Here is a 19,347-nt window from a genome sequence, read left to right as displayed (position 1 = left end):
GATTTAGATACATCTTGGAAAACATGTCTAACTCCCCTAGGCCATTTTGGAAATGCCAGCCCCTTCGTCTTGTAGGCCGAGCCTACATGGAGATGTCAAGATAGAATCTCATGATGGCATTTTGAGTTGCTTTCCAGGATACAACCCCACTCTGGTCCTCCAGAGAGATTGTTCCATGAACTTTGGAGACTTTCCTGGGTGCACATATTGAACCTGGAGGATTCATGCTCCATCGTTACTTGTCCCTCAGAACATACAGCGTGTGTCGTTCTGTCATTTGTAATTTCAGATCTATCATGGAAACTACAATTTTGGTGGCAATCTCCCCATGCTGCTGTCTCTCAGATGTTCGGTCTAAGCTAGTATTTTCCATACTACCTTAAACAAATGAACAATCAAGTCCTGATTTCATTTTGTGGAGGTGTAATGGATGTTGTAAATCTGACACTTTAGACCAAGATGTTGTTTAGCAAAAGAAAACCCCCCACCACTTCTCAACTGGCTCATCCAGTTACTCAAACTTGCCCTCCAAACATAGGCACCAACTTCCCCTTTTTCCCGTGGGTGCTCGACCCCACCCTCTGCCCACGGCCTCACCCCCATTCCAACCCCTTCCCCAAAGTCCCCACCCCAACTCCCTCCGTCCCCACCCCCTCCCTGCCCCTCTTCCAACTTCTTCCTCAAATCCCCGTCCCGGCCCCGCCTCTTTCCCGCCTCCTCCCCTGAGCATGCCACATTCCCGCTCCTCCCCCACCCCCGGAGCATGCTAAAGCTGCCAAACAGCTGTTTGGCGGCGGTCAGGCAGGAAGCACTGGGAGGTAGGCATAGGAGCAGGGATGCAACGCGGCAGAGGGGGGGTGGGGCTAGGGGAAAGGGGAGCTTGGCTGCCGGTGGGTGCAGAGCACCCACTAATTTTTCCCCGTGGGTGCTCCAGCCCCAGAGCACCCAGGGAGTGGGCACCTATGCCTCCAAATTCTTCTTTTCCCAAGGGAGCACTCGGGTGAAATTTGGAGCAGAAGACAGTTTGTTCAGCAAGTTAATGAAGCTTTGTGAGAACAGGATTTGGGATGGAAAAATGTCTCTCAGCCTTTGGGACTTGGAATAAAATCTCTGAAGACCTTTTCGGGTCCAATAGAATTCAAAACATGTTTTTTTCTGTCCTCTTGTAAGAACATGCAAAAGGTCATGCATTGAAATCATTCAACAGCTGCCATCTGGACATTTTGCCGGTAAACAGCATGAAGAAGGAACTGCAACTTGGTATGAGTCCATAGGTTAAGGGAAACCGTCAATCTACATGTGAGCTCTACTTGGGGTGATGCTGCGAGACAGCATCTGAAACTTTGAGCCAGACGGGAAGAACTTTGACAACGTCATGTTTTTACACACGTCCTTATGTAGAGTCAGAAGAACTTAGCTAGGGCACAGGCCTCATCTACGCCTAAAACTTAGGGCGACCTAGCTACGTTGCTCAGGGCTGGCGTAGAAAGGCTACGTCGAAGGAGGAATTCTTCTGTCAACTGCAGCTGCTGCTGCTCAAAGAGTTGGATTAATTCCATGGAGGGAGGCGGGGATGGGCTCTTGCCGGTGCTTCATCACACTGGGCTCTTCCAAGAAAAAGGTCAGTAACAAACTGAGCTTAGTTGCTTTTTATGAAGGCAAAAATCACTCGGGCTTCCACCCTGGCTTGGGAGCTGGCGTATGGCCTGCAGCGTTCGTCTAACGCCTTCATCACACAGAGGCACTGCCCACACGCACACGGCAGAAGAGAAACAGCACCCGATGCCCCGTCAGCTCTGCGGGCAGCGCTCCGTCTGCTGGGACAGTTCTCCGGGCTCAGCGGATGAGTGGCGTCGGCTTTAGCCTCTTCCTCTTTATGCTGGAGAAGAATGAGTCAAACTTCCGGCCCCCTGGTTATGTGACAATGATTAAAATAAGTCAGTCGCTTTCTTCAAACACTGAACAAGGAACTCTAGGGGAAAAGGACGGTCACTGAAGCTTTATCTGCCTTGCTCTGCTTCAAACCGTCCCCAGCTCCCAGCTGTAGACTTCAAGATACAGACCTAGGACCTCTCCTGCCCACCGGCCCATCGCAACCCACCTGCCTGTGAGGGGATGAAAGGACCTGCCAGGATCTCCCTCTAGCTTTAGAGTAAAGCGATGCACCCGGTGGGTTGCTTTGACTCCTGCAGAACAAAATGTAATAATAGGTGGGTTTATTTCCCCCTAACACACCTTTGAAACTCTCCTGGCTCCCTGGACTCAAGCGGGAGCTCATTTTTCTCGGTTCTAACCTTCCTCCTGGGGCTGGGACCGTTTTCTTGTCGTTACTGGTCCATTTCAGATGCCTGGAGGAAGCAGCATCGTGTAGAATTCTACAGTGTCCTTTAACAGCCTCCTTGCATTAGATTGACTCTGAACAGCAACGAGCAGCTGATGTGTGCAAAGTGCTAAACAAATATTAACTGGCTTTGTCTCCCCTGCTAAAGTCGGTCCTAGCCCCGCTTTGCACATGAACTGAAGCAGGCAGATCAGGGCCTTGCTGGGAGCTACTCAGAGCTGGGGGTAGGAACCCCTGGTGCATCTTAGCAAAGCCGCTGTTTTGCCCAGGTGCCGGCAAACCCTGGCAATCTGAAGGCGCGGCTAAGCGAGGATGTGTGGTAGGGTGGCCTAGCGGGTAAGGCACCAGGCTGGGACTCAGGAGAGCTAGGTTCACACTCCAGCTCTACCCCAGGTGTCTTGTGTAACTGCTGGGAAGCTGATCGGCGTTCCCAGAATCCCTGTCTCCCACAGGTATTGCAGCTTAAAATCACCAAGAGGGGGCGGCGCTCACCTGCCCTGGTGCATACAGGTCCTTAGGGAGCCAGAAGCCCAGATGGGCCTCTCTGCCCACATGCCAGCCTGAGTGCCCGCTGCTCACAAGCCCCTTTCGTGCTCCTCTGCTCTGCTTCCCCTCCCCTATGCAGCTTTCCTGTAGGTGACTCTGCTCCTCTGAGCCAGGAGCACTGACTGTCAGCTCCCCACTCCAGAGCCAGGGAGCCATGCACCCCGAAAGCTTGGCTGGAGTCAAAACAGCCCTCTCGCCCATGCTGCAGCCTGTATCTGAAGGACCACCCAGCAGCCTGCCCCATCCCATTCACCGCTAAACCGCAAGCAGCTGCACCCTTGGGCTGCTCTGATCTGTGCATCTGGCCATGGAGCCGGGCTGAGACTTTCCAAAAAAGGCAGCAGCACAGAGCAGGAGAAAGCAGAGGGTCGGGAACAGGAGCCAGACAGGACACGCCCCAATGGGACAAACATCTTGGAAACAAAAGCGGTAGCCAGGCTAAGGGCTGCTTTGCAGTAACTCCCCATCACTTTGCCAGTGGGGGCTGATTCGAAATGCAGACACGGAACCTTTTAAAATGCAACCACTGAAAATGAAGGGAGGCTGCGGAGGGAAGGAACTGGCTTCATCTCCCCTTATGTGCTACACTCCGGAATTAATCTGGGTTCGCGGATATTGAGACAGCGCCTTGCACTGTAAGAGAAGGCCCCATCTCCGGTAAGTGCTCAGCATTGTGATGAACGGCTTTATGTGTAGGGGCAGTGCGGCCTAGAGGGTGAAGCACTGTGTGACATTGGGCCAGGCAGTTAGCCTCTCTGTGCCTCAGTTTCCCCATCTGGACAGCCCTGCCCTACCTCAGAGGGGTATTGCAGGGCTAAATACACTGCAGAGTGAGAGACACTCAGATACTACGGTGATGCGGGCCAGCTTGGTAGGTGCCACGGTACCTAGATACCTGCAGGAGCAGGCCAGGGCTGGCTGAGCCAAGCCCCCAATAGGGGCCACTGATCCGATAGAGGAAACACCCGTCAGCAAAGATGAAGCGCTAGGGTCATCGTCCAGGTCGGAGTCCCAAACTCAGCTCCATGGCTAGCGGGCAGGCTTCTGGGCCAGCGGGCAGGGAAGAGGACACGTTGGTTGGTAGGCGGGATGGCCAGCGGGGAACGTTCGGAGTGGCTAGCGTGAACCCCTGTCCAGCGCAGGCCGGAGCCCTCACCCAGTGACTCCCGCTGCCTCACGCCCATAACAGCTGGGCGCCCCCGAGCATCTTTTCGACTCAAGCAATCCCTGACCCTCCGCTTTGTTCTCTTCTCAGCGGTCCCATTGCGGCAACGTGCGGACACCAGACCTGGACACGGGCTCCGGTAATGGTCGGGCCGGCGCCATACCCAGAGAGGCTATCACCGCCCTGCTCGTCCTTGCTGGGTTGCTTCAACCCTCTTAGCCAGCACAGCGCACCAGGCGGTCACTTTGATCCTCCACCAGCCGTGGGGTGGGTGGGGAAGGAGCTTTTGAACTGCATGTGAGACCTCGCTGGCCGAATAAGCTCTGCCCCAGGGCAGCGTGGCAGGGTGACAGTCAGGCTCTGGGAGAAGACCCCGTTAAGCACTGCCCCGTCTTATATGTGCCACTCATCAGTCTCAGGCAGAGAGGTAAGACATCCTCAGCTTGTGAGCTACAGAATGGGTAGAGCCTGGAACCCACCATCAGGACGCCTGGGTTCTATTTGCACCTCTGTTACTGGCTGGCAGGGGGACCTGGGGAAAGGCTTTTGACTTTTGTGCCTCAGTTTCCTCATTTCTGCAACTGGAGCCATCTCACAGGGGGTTGCGAGGTTCATTGAATGCAGGAAAGGCAGGGCGGCTCAGTGGAAAGCGTTTAGTATTTGGGGCAAGGGTCTGATCCCGGGATGATGGCAAACCCCAGAGCAATTCTCCACAGGGATGGGAGGTGCCGAATCAGCGGATCCCAGTTCCACTGGCTCATCAAAAAGCCAAGGCCCATCCACTTCTCTATGTAAGCAAGAGCACGGCAAGCCCCCTGCACCCAGCAGGGCAGAGCTCCTGCTAACCTGGGATGCCCAGAGACAAGCCGGCCAGCTGGCTAATCTCTCCCCTGCAGATGCCTCTCCCAGCTGGCGCTGTCCGGAGGAAGGGAACTAACGGCAGAGGGTGCCGGTCAGCCCAGCGGGGCCTGCACCCGGCCTGCCCTGACCTTGTGCTGTTGGCCCCATTCCAATAGCGACGATGTTCCTTCCCAAAAGCCTCCTGGGTGGGGAGCGCTGGGAAGAAGCAGGTCCAGGGGTTGCCACTGCAGGCCAGCCGAGCTGAGCCCGGAGCTGGCTGCCCGGCTTTTATGCTGATCACGTGGCCGCAAAGGCCCGATCGAGAGGTTAATGAATTAAGTCTCCCATCAACCTTGCCAGGTGGGAAGTACCCCCACTTTATAGCCAGGAAAACTGAGGCAAGAAGAATGGTGGTGACTTGTCCAGGGCACAGCTGGGATTGTAACATCAGCTTCCCCAGTCTGGGCACTGCCTCTTGCCATGCACCCACATTTGCTGCATGCTGGCCTTAGCACGGCACAGCTCACGAGCTGGCCATTGGATGGGAGAGTCCACTAAGGGATTAACCCTGCTCCAGCTTCTGGCTTCTCTTGGCAGATCCAGCCGGTGAGGAGCTCCGCCCCGGGATTGACTAGCCAATGAGCAGTCTTCCAGCTGGAGGGCAGGTGTGCTGCAGCATTGCATGCTGGGTATGGGCCCCACCAAGGCCAGGCTCACACCAATTTTTCCCAGACTTTTGCCACCCTAATAAAGACACTCGGTGCTTCTCATAAAGTGGTCTCCCCAGTGATCCTCACAACAGCCCTCTGAGCTAGGGCAGCATGGTTACTATCCCCATACACTGAGAGGGAAACTGAGGCACATACAGACCACACGACTTGCCCCCAGCCAGTGTCAGAGCTGGGGTTAGGGCTCAGGAATTGCTGGCTCCCACTCCCACATGCACAGCACTGGAGCAGACCTACAGAGAAGACAGGAAAGTGTTGCAAGAAACCCACAGGGCACGTAGCACTCGCTGGTTGTCACTATTCTGCACACGACCACACAGAACAATCACGGAGACAGCTGGCACATAACTCTTATCTTCCTGCTCTAATGACAAAGGCTCCCGCTTCATGAGCTAAAGGAGAACCTCCATCAGCAGTGTAAGGGCTATGACACACAGTGGAGGATGGCTGATTCCCTCCAGTAGAAGGCAGTTGTGCACAGGTCACTGCAGCAGCACTCCCGCAAAGCAAGACAGGTGGGCCAGCCCGCAGGATCAGCAGCATGCGTGACACTGGCAATCACATCACCAGCCCGTGTGGATTTCACCTGCCCTGCCCAGGGGATGGTCAGCGCTAAGCTCTTTTTCTCTGCCTGTGGGGGCCTTTTTAGTGTATCCTGGCATTTGAACTGGGGGGGCACAGGGTTCATGACCGAACCCCCTGAACCACTTTCACAAGGCTGGCTATTACCCTTCAGGGACTAAAACCCCCTCGAATTTTATGGCTCCTTCCATAGCAAAAGCTCCCAGAGCATTGGATGAGCAGCACCATCAAAATGCAGCTGTCTCTGGAGTGGAGCACGGCATCCCACCCACACACAGCAGCGCAGGGAGACCCGATCTCTCTAGGTCAGGGCTAAGGTGCATCGGTGGGGGAAGGCTGCGTTCCCACTCTGCCCGTTCTAAGGCCAGAGGACGTCAATTTCTGGGATCACTGAAACTGGTGCCTTTGAGGAGCACTCGAGCCCCGTAGAACAGCTGTGAGTAACTCCTCGGTGGGCGGCCTGGCTGTGGAGCTGCCGGGTCTCTCCTGCAAGAGGCTGGGCACCAAACGGCGAGCTAGAGCCCGGGGAAAAGAAACAGCCTAGAAATCCAGACCGTGTTTTAAAGCTGTATTCCTAGGACCCCGCTGCCATGACGTTACAGTCCCAGAGAAGAATATGGAGTGGTAGGGTTAGACACATGTCCGCTACTGGGCCTTCCCCTGCCATTGACCTAGGAACCTTACACGGCCAATGCCTGGCATAGTTGGGGGGGCATTAGCCAGATGTATCTAAGTGCCCTGGCAGGTCTCGCCGCCCCGTGGCATGGCAGGTGCACATTGAGCAGCAGGACTGGTGATGACCTGCCTGGTGCAGCCGGCTGCACGTGTGTCCCACCTGGCCATGCCCTGCCCATTCAGCTGTACTGCCATGGCACGATCTGTCACACGGCGGGGGCATCTCTACCCGGATGAGCCTAGTGCACACACCCACCACGGGCTGTGCCCTGCGCTCCCAGCAGGGGCCTCTCCCCCTGCCGGCAAACGCTCAAAAGGCACGAAGATTATTTGGGGTGACAAACGAACTCCATGGCTCGCGTGGCAGAGCAGGCCGAACTCAGGGGATCGGGTTTCCCCCCGAGCCCTGCTTTGCCATTGCCCGTGTGGAATCAGGGGGCGGGCAACTCCCTAGCCACCGAGCACTGGGCGGGCTGAACCTTGTATTTGATGCCTTCTTTGCTAGAGTACTGAATCCATCAGCAACCACAGCCCCCTTCCTCCCTGCATTTGAGCCAGGCACAGCCCCTCTGGGATCATTAAAGGCAAAGCCTCTGCAGAGGGCAGATCAGGGGATTGGACCCGCCCCAGGCACAGTTTAGAGCCAGCTAGCAGAGGCAGGAAGGGATGGAGAGGAGACAATAGGGGAAAAGTGCCCAGGGACCATGCCTGGAGCCCACAAGGCTGGTATCTATGGCTCTTGGCTTGGCATGACTGCCCAAGCCATGGAGATGGTGTCCCAAGGGGCGATCCCTTATTCCTAAAGCAGCCCCCTCTCCTAGTTCCACTGCAGTTAACAGGAGCTTGGCCACGGACTGCACTGGGTCCAGGATCTCACTCCTCTGCTCCTCGGGCAGTTAGCCTTAATCACCTGTGGGAGGCACCGATTGGTCAGGGTGGATTATTGGGGTTGGAGGAGAGCCTAGAGACCCGGCTCATTAACCCCTTGGGTATGTCTACACTGCACACTGAGCCCAGGCTCTGACTCGGGTTGGAGCTGAGCTCCACTTCTGTCCACACACGCGAGCCTGACTAGGGTCAGCAAGGACTCCGGACTGCGTCCTCGGACCCTGCTGGTGGATGGGTCAGAGTCCGAGTCCCGCTGTGACTCGGTTCCAGGCCCCATCGTTCTGCAGTGTGGACGCAGCTCAGGCCGCAGAACCAAGTCAGAAGCGCGGCGTCGGGCCGTGTGGATGCGTGAGCATGGCCAAGAGGCCCAGCTCTGGTTTACAATGCAGCGTGGCACTCCAGAGCAGGTTTGGAAACGCCGAGTCCTCACGCCCGGGTCCCACAGACAGCGGGTTTCAATGGAGGGTGGACAGCCCCATGGAGTCCGGGCCCCTAGATGCATGAGTGAGCAGGTCACCCCCAGCCTCAGGGTTAAATGCTGGGCACAAACTGCTCCTCCCCCTCTCGAATGTCCCATAGCCGGAGTCCGATGGATATTTCTGCCCTTCACAGGCCCGTTCCTGCGGACGCTGGCCCTGCAGCTTCCCGCTCCGGCGGTCGAAGATAGAAAACTTGCCCTTGGTTTTCTAATCTTCCTTTTACAAAATGTCAGCGCCCTGTTAAGTGCCCCGGCTGCAGTTCGGGGGCTGAGTTGCTGGAGAAGGCAGAGGTCTTCGGAGAGCAGCAGACGCGGCTTCTAACCCCACCCCGGCCCCTCCAGGGGGTTTTCCACTCTGCAGCCCTGGGCTGCATCGGTCTGGGGAAGCTGAACAGTAGGGCTGGTGTCCCCTCTGGACTCCTCCCCAGGCCGGCATCACGCTGAGCACTACTGCCAGAGCACGACCTTCTTCGCCTGGTCCACGCTCACAACACACCGGCCCGAGAAGCACCAGGCCACGGCATTCACGGAGGCCCTGGATGAGGGACAAGGACACAGGCAAGGAGAATGAACAGGACGCTAATAAGGATGCGCCCTTCCCATACAGGGCTCTCTAGTAGTGCCACGGGGGTAGGGATGCTGTTAACCCAGTGGGCAAACTGAAGCACGGGTAAGTTAAGTGGTTTGGCCAAAGCCCTGGAGGGCTTGGGCCGGAGTAGAACGCAGGAGTTCCTGGCTCCTAGTCCTGTGCTCACACCACTCTCCCGTCAGTGAAAGAGGAGCAGTTACCCCAGGAACGATGGAGATAGTATGACAGTCAACTGAAGAGGCAGATCTGTGAATGGCGTAAACCAGCACAGCTTCACTGACCCCTGATTTACCCCAACTGACCCCTGATTTACCCAAGGTACTATGGAGGCAGAGAGGCCTAGTGTCAAGAGCACCTGCACAGATGTTGGGAAACCTGGGTTCTAATCCTGGCTCTGCCACTGGCCTGCTGGATGACCTTGGGCAAGTCACCTCATCTCCCTATGCCTCAGTTTCCCCCATCTGGGATATTAATCTTCTTCATAAAGTTCTTGGAGAGCTCTGAATGAAAAGTGCTCTATAAGAGCTAGCTATTATTATTCTTAAGAGGTGCTTTCACTAATAGCACTGGTATATTGGCAAGGCTTCTGTCTTAAAATAACCTTGTAAGAAACAGTATTATACAAATGGGGAAACTGAGGCACAGAGCAGTTAAGCGATCACATATTGAGTTGGTGGAAGAGCAGGGCACGGAAGCCAGGCGTCCTGGCTCCCAGTCCCCTCCCTTAACCACTGGGTCACCCTCTCCTCCTTCCTAGCAGCATAAGCTCAATCACCCAGCACCCAGATCTGTAAAGCCTCCACTGTGGATTAAAGCACCGCCCCTTGCAAGTCTCGGGGCCAGGGGAGAAGGACGTGGGCATGGGGAGGATCCCACAGTACGGCCTGCAGCACAACTGGCTCTGGTCCTGCTTGCTCCCCCGCAAGGACCCTTGGAAAGGAGATGAAGACGGAGGCCTGCAGGGAGGGGGGGATCCGTGGGGGCTGTCAGGACCCCATGACACACTCATTATGGTGGAAATAGTTTCACCCCCACTCTCTAAAACTCCCCAGCGTCCAGTGCACTAACCCTGCACTCTGTTTTCTCAGGATCTGGCTGAGCAGGGGTTGCAACAGGATCCATCCACCCCTCCCCCAAAATGTGGACCCCTCCAGGAACGTCTGGGGTGCCCTAGACAGGCCTTTCTACCAAGCCTCTTCCCCAGGCTCCCTGCCCCGGCCAGCCCACTCCCCCAGATTCACCTTGATTGGTTGTATCCCAAGAGCCTGGTCAGCTCCCGCCTGGGCCGTTGCTCTGCATTCCTTCCCCATGGGAGCAGTCCCAGCAGGCTCCCCTCCCTCCTGATCTGACCCTCTGATGCCTCTGGGGCTGCCCCATACCCAGGATGCTGGTTTAATGCACGCAGCCTAGACCCTTTAGGACAGTAACCCGCCCTAGGGGCCAGTGGAGCGTCACCTGTGCTCCCCAGACAGGATCGTTTCCAGTTTCCCGCTCTCCATGTTCCAGAGGTAGAGGGAGCCGTCTGAGGAGCCCACCAGGGCGTAACTCTTATCAGGGCTAGAGGGGCAGCAAGGAACAGAGAAGAGTGTAAGCTCAGCATGCAGAGACTCCTCCGCTGGTTCTTTGATACTGGCACATGACATAGGGACTCCAGTCCAGAGGGGCACAGAATCCACTCCAGGGTTTGGGAGCTGCATCCAGAGAAGTACATTGAGATGAGAGAGTGCAGCAAATCTGTGGAACTCCCTGCTGCAGGAGGTTGCTGCTTAACCAAAAGGGCTGGAGAGTTTTAGAGTCTCTAATGGCCACAGCTCCTCAAGCCCAGGGCGGACTAAGGGTAGCTGCAGCCCAGGTTCCAGGCTGTTCATTCTTCACCCGCAGGCACCAGCAAAGAACCTCACGAACCTCCCTCTCCCCCTGAAGTACAGCCAGGGAATAAACTGAGCAGCAGGTGGGAGACAAGGACAGCAGAATAGCCCTGACAAGCAGAAGCCATCCACCTAGAGCGTGCGATGGAGCCACTGACGGGGCTGGACAGGGAGCTAGAGGCAGGAGCTGGGTGATTTAGCATCCCCGCTGTAGACAGCCTGGCCCCGGGCCCTTTGCCTGGGTGCAGCTCACAAGCCGTAGCATCTCTGAGAGACCCCGGCAACGGGTCCGTAAGGAACCTGCAACACTGGCCTGGAGGGGAAGGAAAGGGGGTGGGAGCGAACGGACCACGCAGGGGACAATCCTGCCCCAGAAGGGCAGATAATACGAGGGTCCAGCCCAGACTCGGGGGGCCTTTCACGAGGCTCAGTGTTCACAATACTCGCAGTCCCATTGAACCCCCATGGGAATCCACTGCCCCCAGCCATCAGCAGGGTCCCCACCTCCCTGGGCTTCATGGCACCTGGGTGGTCAGAGAATCCGGGCACTGGTGGAAGGGGCATGTACAGAGACTTGGAGAAGGCCCTGCCAGCGCGGTGCCCATCCAGCCCAGGGAGAGAGCCAACCCTTTCATCACCCAAACCCCCAGCCACTGGGGGGGTCGGAGGCTGAGACCGACACCTTGAACCCTCCCCTAGGCAGCCAGCACGGCTCACTGAGCAGCTGCCACGCGGGCCGCTAGTTTCCAAGCGGGGGGAGGCTGCTATCGACAGTGTTAGAATTGGGTAGCCTCTGGGTACGTCTACACTGCATGCTCGCTCACGCTAACAGCAGTGGTGGGCATGGTGGCCCAGGCTAGCAAACAGAGAACAAGCCACCAGGGAGCCTGGCTGCAGACTCCGACTGCTCACCCGAGCCACCCCGTCTACACTGCTGTCGTCTCCCACGCTAGCTAGATTAAAGCAAGCCCAGCTGCGCCTTCCCGTGCTACAACCCTGCCTTCGCTCGTAGTGGAAACGTACCCGCTGGCCCGGCTGCTACCTGGGCATCCAGCCCAAAGCCCCCTCGAGGCTAATATAGGCCCTACATTACTACTCCGCTGCACAGTGGCCACCCACCAGCAGCTACCGGAGCTGGTATCATCCGCTCACCACTTTTTCTCCTCTGGATCAAGTCCTGGCTCTGACCCTGCTCTTCCACAGACCCGGGTCCGGCCCCCCTGCCGCTGCCAGCTGCAGAGGTGTCGCACCGGGGACGCCTACCACTCCTGCGGTCTGCAGGTTGCAGTTCTGCTTGCACCGGCAGAGGGCGCCGCTGTGCCGGCTCAGACAGGAGCTCCTCCAGCTGGCACAGCCCATTTCCCCCAGCAACACCGGCCCGAAGTTCAGCACGGCTCCCGCTGGCCAATCCACTGGAACCAGGGACAGTCTCCCCAAGGATTTCAACGTGGACCGGCCCACGTGCCGGAGGACAGCCAGGAACAATCCCGGGCGGGCTGGGGCAGGGGTGCACTGCCTGATCCATCGCTCCCTGCCATGCAGGGTGCTGCTCCAGGAGCCCCGGCCCTGCCGGGGAGCAGCGATGCCGGAGTGACACTGCAAGCCCCAGTCCTCAGGGAAGACAAGGGGGCTAACGTAGGGTCCTTTGGCTTTTGCTAAACCATCAGAGAGGACAGACTGTGTCTGAACCAGCAACGCCTTGGGATGCCCTTGTCACACGCCGCGGGACGGGAATGGCCCCCGGGGAATCACGGCGATCGCATGCACTCTGCCCCCGCAGCCATTCACCCGGCCTCAGGGGCCACAGGTAAGACAGAAGGGCCCAATCCTGGGGAGGGAGAGGGCCTTTAACGTCCCAGAAACACAATGGGTAGCTGTGGGGAGCAGCCCCTTGCAAGAGGTGCTCAGCACTACGCAGGATGGGGACCACAATGGCACAGCTTGGTGGGATCAGTCCCAAGATGGACAGAGAGGATCCGGGGAGTATACACAGGATTGGGCCCAGGCGGACACAGAGGACCCAGGAATGTATGCAGGATTGGGCCCAGATGGTTGCAGCCTAGTGGGGGCAAAGGATCCTGGGAATTTATGTATTTTAAACAGATCTTCTGGCCTTTTGAACCAGGGATTCTTCCCATGTCAGGTATTTCAGGGCGCCCTGGTTGTTTGGCCCCTTTTTCCTCAAGTCTCAAACTTCCACCCCATGTCAAAGGCTAAAATAATGTTTCTGTTCAGACATTAACTCAGCACTCTGGGGGGCAAAGGGGGCAGGAACAACTGGGGGGAGGGGGACTCACAGCCCTCCCAATGCTCCTCCCTCCTGCCCTGTGTTAGGATATAGATATTCAGACCTGTCTGTAAAGGCCTATACTCTAAGAATTTAGGGGTATTCTTATCACTTGGCTAGTTATAGAGATATAAAAGAAAGAATCAAAATCACGGTCTGCTGGTGTAAGGGCCTTCTCTTACTGTGACAGTCTGAGGTCCTGTTCTAAGGCTGAGATCTCTGGCTAAGCAGCAGAGGCAGCCATAAGTTGGGAAGCGACCGGTCACCTCCTCACATCCCAAACTAGTCACATTGAAAGAAGGTGCTATTGGGCTGTTAGGAATACAATCTTGTCCTGATAGTGCCTGTCACCTCCAGAGAAAGGGAAGAGCCTAGAAAATGTAAAAGGAAACTTAGTTTGATAGCATCCTGTCTGGCAAGAACTCACTTATCAATAGCTGGGATGTGAAATCCTCACTTCTGTTTTGTTTTGTCATTATAGTTCCCACTTTGCTATTGTTTGTCTGTATAATCTCTGTCTGGTTCTGTGATTGTCCCTGGCTGTGGTATAATTAATTTTGCTGGGTGTAAACTAAGGTGGTGGGATATAATTGGTTACACAATCATGTTACAATATGTTAGGATTGGTTAGTTAAATTTTAGAAAAATGACTGGTTAAGGCATAGCTAAGCAGAACTCAAGTTTTACTATATAGTCTGCAGTCAATCAGGAAGTGGGTGGGTGGGTGTGTGTGTGGGGGGAAATGGGAACAGGGAATGGGGGTAAGGAAATTGGAATCATGTTTGGCTAAGGGCAGGAATGGGAACAGGGACACAGGTGTAAGGCTCTGTGGTGTCAGAGCTGGGAAGGGGGACACAAAGGAAGGAAACTGGAATCCTGCTTGCTGGAAGCTCACCCCAATAAACATTGAACTGTTTGCACTTTCGGACTTGGGGTATTGTTGCTCTCTGTTCATGCGAGAAGGACCAGGGAAGTGAGTGGATGAAGGAATAAGCCCCCTAACACCCTGCAGCACCCCCTGCTGCCCAGTCCTGGGCCCTCCTGACCAATCACTGCCAAGCCCGCAGGAAGGAGGCGGGGCTAGCTCTGTAGCGAGGGTAGCTATCCCTGGATGAACCAGCCAGCTCTGTTCCTGGGTCAGCGCCTGCCTGATCCTGGAGGGAACAAGATCCTTGCTCTTCGGCGGCAAGTCTCTGGCTCCAGCCAGCTCGGTCCTGTTAGCCGAGGGCCGCGTTGAGGAAGAGGCGCGCCCGGTTGCGGCCGTTTCTTTACCGCAGGCAGGATCGACGGGGAGCTGGGGGGTGCTGGGTGAGAAGTGGGCGCCGTGCTCCTGAAAACCACTGCCCGGGGCTGGGCTTTCAAAGGGGGCGCGAGGCCAGGTGCCCTTAACACGGAACAGGAGCTGGGGACCTGGCTCCTGGCCAGGTTCGGCTGCCCTGCCACCCCGTGTACGGGGCAGAGCAGAGTTCCCCTGCCAGTCCTGAGGCTGCCCATTGGGAGGCCAGCTACGGCCAGGAGCAGCGTGGGGCAGACCCCTGTAGGGATGACCCTGCCCTGGCCCCACGGAGCGGGACTGACCAGGCCAATGGGCCTTTTCCATGGGATGTCTGCACTTGGTGCTGCCGGCTCGGGACCTCCAGAGGCTTTAGGTGGACGGAGGCAGGGGGGCTCAGACATCACAGTGGTGGGCTCCTGAGGGACACCTGAGAGGTCAAATTCGCATGCCCACCAGGGCCCGCTTAGCACTGCGTTCCTTAAGCCCATGGGCTCACTCCTCCCCCCATGTAGCCCACAGCACATCCCCCAGGGGCGAAGAGCTGCCCTGCTAACGAGATGAGAACGTCGATAGCAGCCTCTGATCCAGCCCAAGAGATCAGCGGCCCGGGGCGAGAGGGCTCCGATTCCTCCAGCCCGCCTGCTCTCCAGCATGAAGCCAGCTGCCTGGCTTAGAGACGGGGAAGAGCCATTGCAAACCCACCTATGGGAGGCCTGGGGGGCCGGTGACTGCCACTGATACTGGCAAGGGAGCAGGGCTGGAGTGGCAGGGCAGACCCCCAGCTGAAGAGTCCACACGGTGGGAAGCAGCCCTGTGGCTTTCCAGGAGAACGCAGGGCCCTGCTCTTGGCAGGATGCGGGAGGAGCTGCCCACGGGGAAAGCTGCCAGCAAGCTCCTAGGGGCTCCCCCTGGTTCCTGGGATTCCTCCTCCAGGGTCAGGTGGGGGAGCTCACCTGGGGCCTGCTTGCACGCCGGTCAGGGTCAGGAGCAGGGTGAAGGCATTGGGAGAAGAAAGAATCACTGGGTAGGGTCCATACAGCCCAGAAAGGGGAACAAGGAGACCTGTTTCGGCCTCCAGATCCCACCCTGTCCAAAGCTTGGGCTTTGCGGTGATGGGGAGAACAGGGTCAGAGACACTTCCCACACTGAGATCCAGACGCAGCCACAGACTGGGGTGTGAGCAGAGTTCAGGTCAAGGGCGAGGGGCACTGGCGGGGCCAAGGGTGGGGAGGCCCAGGACTGGGACAGCAGGGTCTGTGGGGCGGGGGCGAGGGGCACTGGCTGGGCCGGGGAGGCCTAGGACTGGGACAGCAGGGTCTGTGGGGCGGGGGCGAGGGGCACTGGCTGGGCCGGGGGGCACTGGCTGGGCCGGGGGTGGGGAGGTCCAGGACTGGGACAGCAGGGTCTGTGGGGCGGGGGCGAGGGGCACTGGCGGGGCCGGGGAGGTCCAGGACTGGGACAGCAGGGCCTGTGGGGCAGGAGCGAGGGGCACTGGCTGGGCCAGGGGTGGGGAGGCCCAGGACTGGGACAGCAGGGTCTGTGGGGCAGGAGCGAGGGGCACTGGCTGGGCCGGGGGTGGGGAGGCCCAGGACTGGGACAGCAGGGTCTGTGGGGCGGGGGCGAGGGGCACTGGCTGGGCCGGGGGTGGGGAGGCCCAGGACTGGGACAGCAGGGTCTGTGGGGCGGGGGGCACTGGCTGGGCTGCTGGTAGGACGCTTGCCCATTATGTGCCTGCACTAGGCCCCGCTCGCTGGCACTGTGGGTCCTTCTCTTGCTTGACCCCGGAGCTCACAATAGCCCAGACTGCGTCAGGAGATGGGCAGGGCTTGGCACTGCAGATCTGCAGCTCCATTCATAACCATGTGCCCTCGTGCGAGGAATCCCCCTCCCAGTGACCCCTGTGGGAGGTGTCCCCTTTATCACCCTGCGGGCGGGCCAAGCCTGCGCGACGATGTGTACAGCTCCAGGCACAGCCAGCACCCCCACCCCCGCTCACCTGAAGATCGCCTTCGTCCAGTCCGAGCCGCACTTGAAGCCGTCGGCCCTGCAGACACAAACCGTCCCTGGTCAACGTGCATCGCTCCCTCGCGAAGGGCGACAGCTCCCCTAGGGACACGCCTGGGGCTGGGGCTCAGAGACCCACAACGGGGCGGGGACAGGCTCCGCTGCTCAGTACAAGCTGCCCTGGGGAGAGCTGCTGGCTTGTGGGGCAAAGGGCCAGGCTCTGGGTTTGGACACAAGATCCCTGCAACCTCAGGGACCCGACACCAACACTCCGGCTTCCAAGCCCCGGGCAGCCAGCTGCAGACACGGGATGGCGCAAGCTTCTTCTGACGGGGTAACACTAGCATCTCTGCCAGCCCCCGAGGACACTGGGGTGGCATCACCCATTTGGGCCAGCGTCGCCCCTCAGGCTCTTGGAGGAGCAGCGCAACTGGCTCTGGAGGGGCGACTTCACCCAAGTGAGGGTGCTTCGGGCTGTGGGCGGGCAGGACGTAGAGCTGGGTTCAATTCCCGACTCTGCCACCGGCCCTGCTGGGTGACCCTGGGGAAGTCACGCCCCCCCGTGCCTCAGTTTCCCCCGGAGAACGCCCTCCTATCAGCAGCCTGAGGACTGGTGCGATCCGCAGCTGCTAAGACAGATCAAGGCATGAAGGAGGGGTGCCTGAGCAGGACTGGGGGCTCTCTGGGTCAGGGTCCCGTCCGCCGCTCACCGGAACACCTGCCGGACATTGTTCATCTTCAGGTCGATGACCTTCAGCGTGTTGTCCCTGGAGCAGCTCAGCAGGTGCATCTGGTCCTGGCTGATGTGGAGGGAGGTGACCTTCCCCTCGACCGGGATCACCTCTGTGCATCGGGGCCCCCTAGAGCACAGCGGGCCAGGGGCTTGTTAACCCACCCAGGGGCTGCCCGCTCCCAAAGACCCACATGGTTCAGAACCACCCTCGTGCTCCATTCGGATCCCCGCTTCCAGGACTCCCACACGCCAGAGGCCGTCAATTACATTCTGTCCCTGCTGATCTAGGAACCGCCTGGCTCCATTATGGGAGTTAATTACCCGGACAGATCTGTTGCTAGGGAACGGACGAGCCCTCCCCATGGGGCGCGGGGAGCCACCAGGATGTCCAGTGGGCAGCCCGCTGGGTATGAATAGCCCAGGGGAGGGAGAGACATGGCAGCAAGACACGTGGCACCTTTAGCGCCGACTCGCTGAGCCGGGGGGACGATGCGCTCGGATGCCGGGTGAGCAGCCAAACCCCCAGCCACTCTGGATTGTGACCCGTCCGCTGCAGTGCACGCCGGCCGTCTTGCCCATCCCATCCCCTTGCGGCTGCCAGGGGGGACAAGGCACCGAGTGCGCCAGGCCCCACTTCGCGCCTCGCTGCCCTAGCTGGCATCATCCCACTGGAACCCACACACAGCTGGGCCAGGCCCAGACGAGCCGTCCCAGAGGCACCACTTCCCAGCCCCAAGTGGGACGGACACAGCGGCCTCTGAGCATTAACAGACTGCACCCATGGCCCCACAGGGAAAACGCATCTCCAAGATCTCAGAGGGGAAACTGAGGCACAGAGACATTGAGCAACTTGCGCAGGGAGCCAGGAATCTCCCCAGTTCCAGTCCACAGCCGTAACCACCAGGCCATCCCGGAAAGGCCGGTCTGACAATATCCAGGAGGGGGCTAACTGCTTAGCATCCCACTGAGGGGCAGCAAGGCCTACCGGATAGAGCACAGGCCCCCGAGCAACTCCTGAGTTCTAACCCCGGCTCCAACACCAACTCCCTCTGTAGCCCCTGGCTGAGACACTTAGCCAATCCGTGCCTCAGTTTCCCCATCTGTGAAACAGGGAGAATGAACAGCACCCTCACTGGGCAAGCTGACCCCAGGGTAGACAGGTCTGAAGTTGGGCACGGAGGTGTTTCTAGAACTGCAGGATGGCGCTTTATCTTGCTTCTTTCCCCAGTGCCAAGCAAAGGGGGCCAGAGACCACAGGGGCCCAGCTGGTGGCCTAACCAGCTGAGGCTCCTTGCCTGGCAGCTACCTCGCCAAGGGAGGGGAGTCACCTGCTGTCCCAGAAGCGGATCTTCTTGTCGTGGTGGCCACTCACGATGACATTGTCACAGCACACCACGTCGTTGCAGTAGGAGAAGACGTTGATGGTCCTGCAGCCTGCGGGGACAGCACGGCTGTGAGTGATTGGGGTGGGGGGGGCGGCGAGGCTGGCGGGCCAGTGCCAGGGCACCGGGGGCTCTGCTATGGGCCGTGCTACCTCACAGAGAATACCCTTTACCCACAGGGAGAACACTGACCGTTCATAAGGGAGTACTGTGCCAGACAGCACCACCCGTCTACTCCCTGGCATGGCCCACACTGCACAGGGGAGCAGGGCCCGCATTGCGTCCCAGGCACCAGACCCAAGTTCAAATCCCAGATGACGAGCTCACCTGGGACGGGCCCAGTGGGCTGCGACCTGGGGTAGGTAGCAGAAGGTTCTGGGTGGCTCGGTGCCTTGGGCAATCCCCGCTCAGGCCGGCCTGGCCAAACCACGGCTACCTTCAAACCGCCCCCTTGTTACGTCTTGGCTCGGCTCCCGCTGTGGGTTTGGCCAGTGCCCAGCATGACGGGGCCCTGATCTAATGGCTCTTTGAGGGCGATCGCAATGCGACTAGTAGCCCCAGGGCTGGAAAGGCCGGAGCTGAATTCCAAGAACGGGGTGGAAACCCGCAGCCAGGGATAGGGGAAGTCCAGGGCTGGCGTGACAGCCCCCACGCCGGCAGCTCCCCAGATTTCCCGGGGGGAGGGGGTCCCCACAGAGAGGAGGCCCAGCAGTTCTGTGCCCGCAGGCGAGGGGCGTAAAAGACAAGGGGCACGAAACTCCCAGCACTGGCCCGCCATGCCGGGGACGCACCCCCAACCGTCTACACGAGCTAGGTGGCTACTTGGCTCTCACCATGGCCACAGCTGGAGGGCCAGAGGACATCAGTAACCCCGGTGCTGCCTGCTCCTAGCACCCTCCTCTGAGGCCTGCCGTGCTCTGCAAATACAGCAGCCCAAAGGCAGCCAGCTTCGGTCCCCCTCCCCC

General features: G+C 58.6%; 1 protein-coding gene across 4 annotated transcripts in view; it reads right to left on the bottom strand.

Annotated features, from left to right (window-relative positions):
- Window positions 1-736: 736 nt before the first annotated feature.
- ATG16L2 (autophagy related 16 like 2) overlaps window positions 737-19,347 on the bottom strand; it is a 63,116-nt gene continuing 44,505 nt past the window's right edge. For 2 of the 4 annotated variants that reach the window (XM_073333807.1, XM_073333826.1), the window contains 5 exons: window positions 18,329-18,434; window positions 16,978-17,127; window positions 16,260-16,307; window positions 10,288-10,389; window positions 737-8,778 (listed from right to left, as the gene is read on the bottom strand). In XM_073333807.1, the coding sequence (XP_073189908.1) occupies window positions 8,691-8,778; window positions 10,288-10,389; window positions 16,260-16,307; window positions 16,978-17,127; window positions 18,329-18,434 (494 nt within the window). In that variant the 3' untranslated portion in view covers window positions 737-8,690. Of the gene's footprint in view, window positions 8,779-10,287; window positions 10,390-11,870; window positions 13,359-16,259; window positions 16,308-16,977; window positions 17,128-18,328; window positions 18,435-19,347 lie in introns of those variants that run through there. The other 2 variants (XM_073333838.1, XM_073333817.1) reach the window with 2 other exon arrangements.

The sequence above is a fragment of the Lepidochelys kempii genome, chromosome 1, assembly GCF_965140265.1.
Source record: "Lepidochelys kempii isolate rLepKem1 chromosome 1, rLepKem1.hap2, whole genome shotgun sequence".
In the NCBI taxonomy this organism is placed as follows: Eukaryota; Metazoa; Chordata; order Testudines; family Cheloniidae; genus Lepidochelys; species Lepidochelys kempii.
Note: the sequence above shows the minus strand (reverse complement) of the source record. Positions and strands in the feature narration are given on the sequence as shown.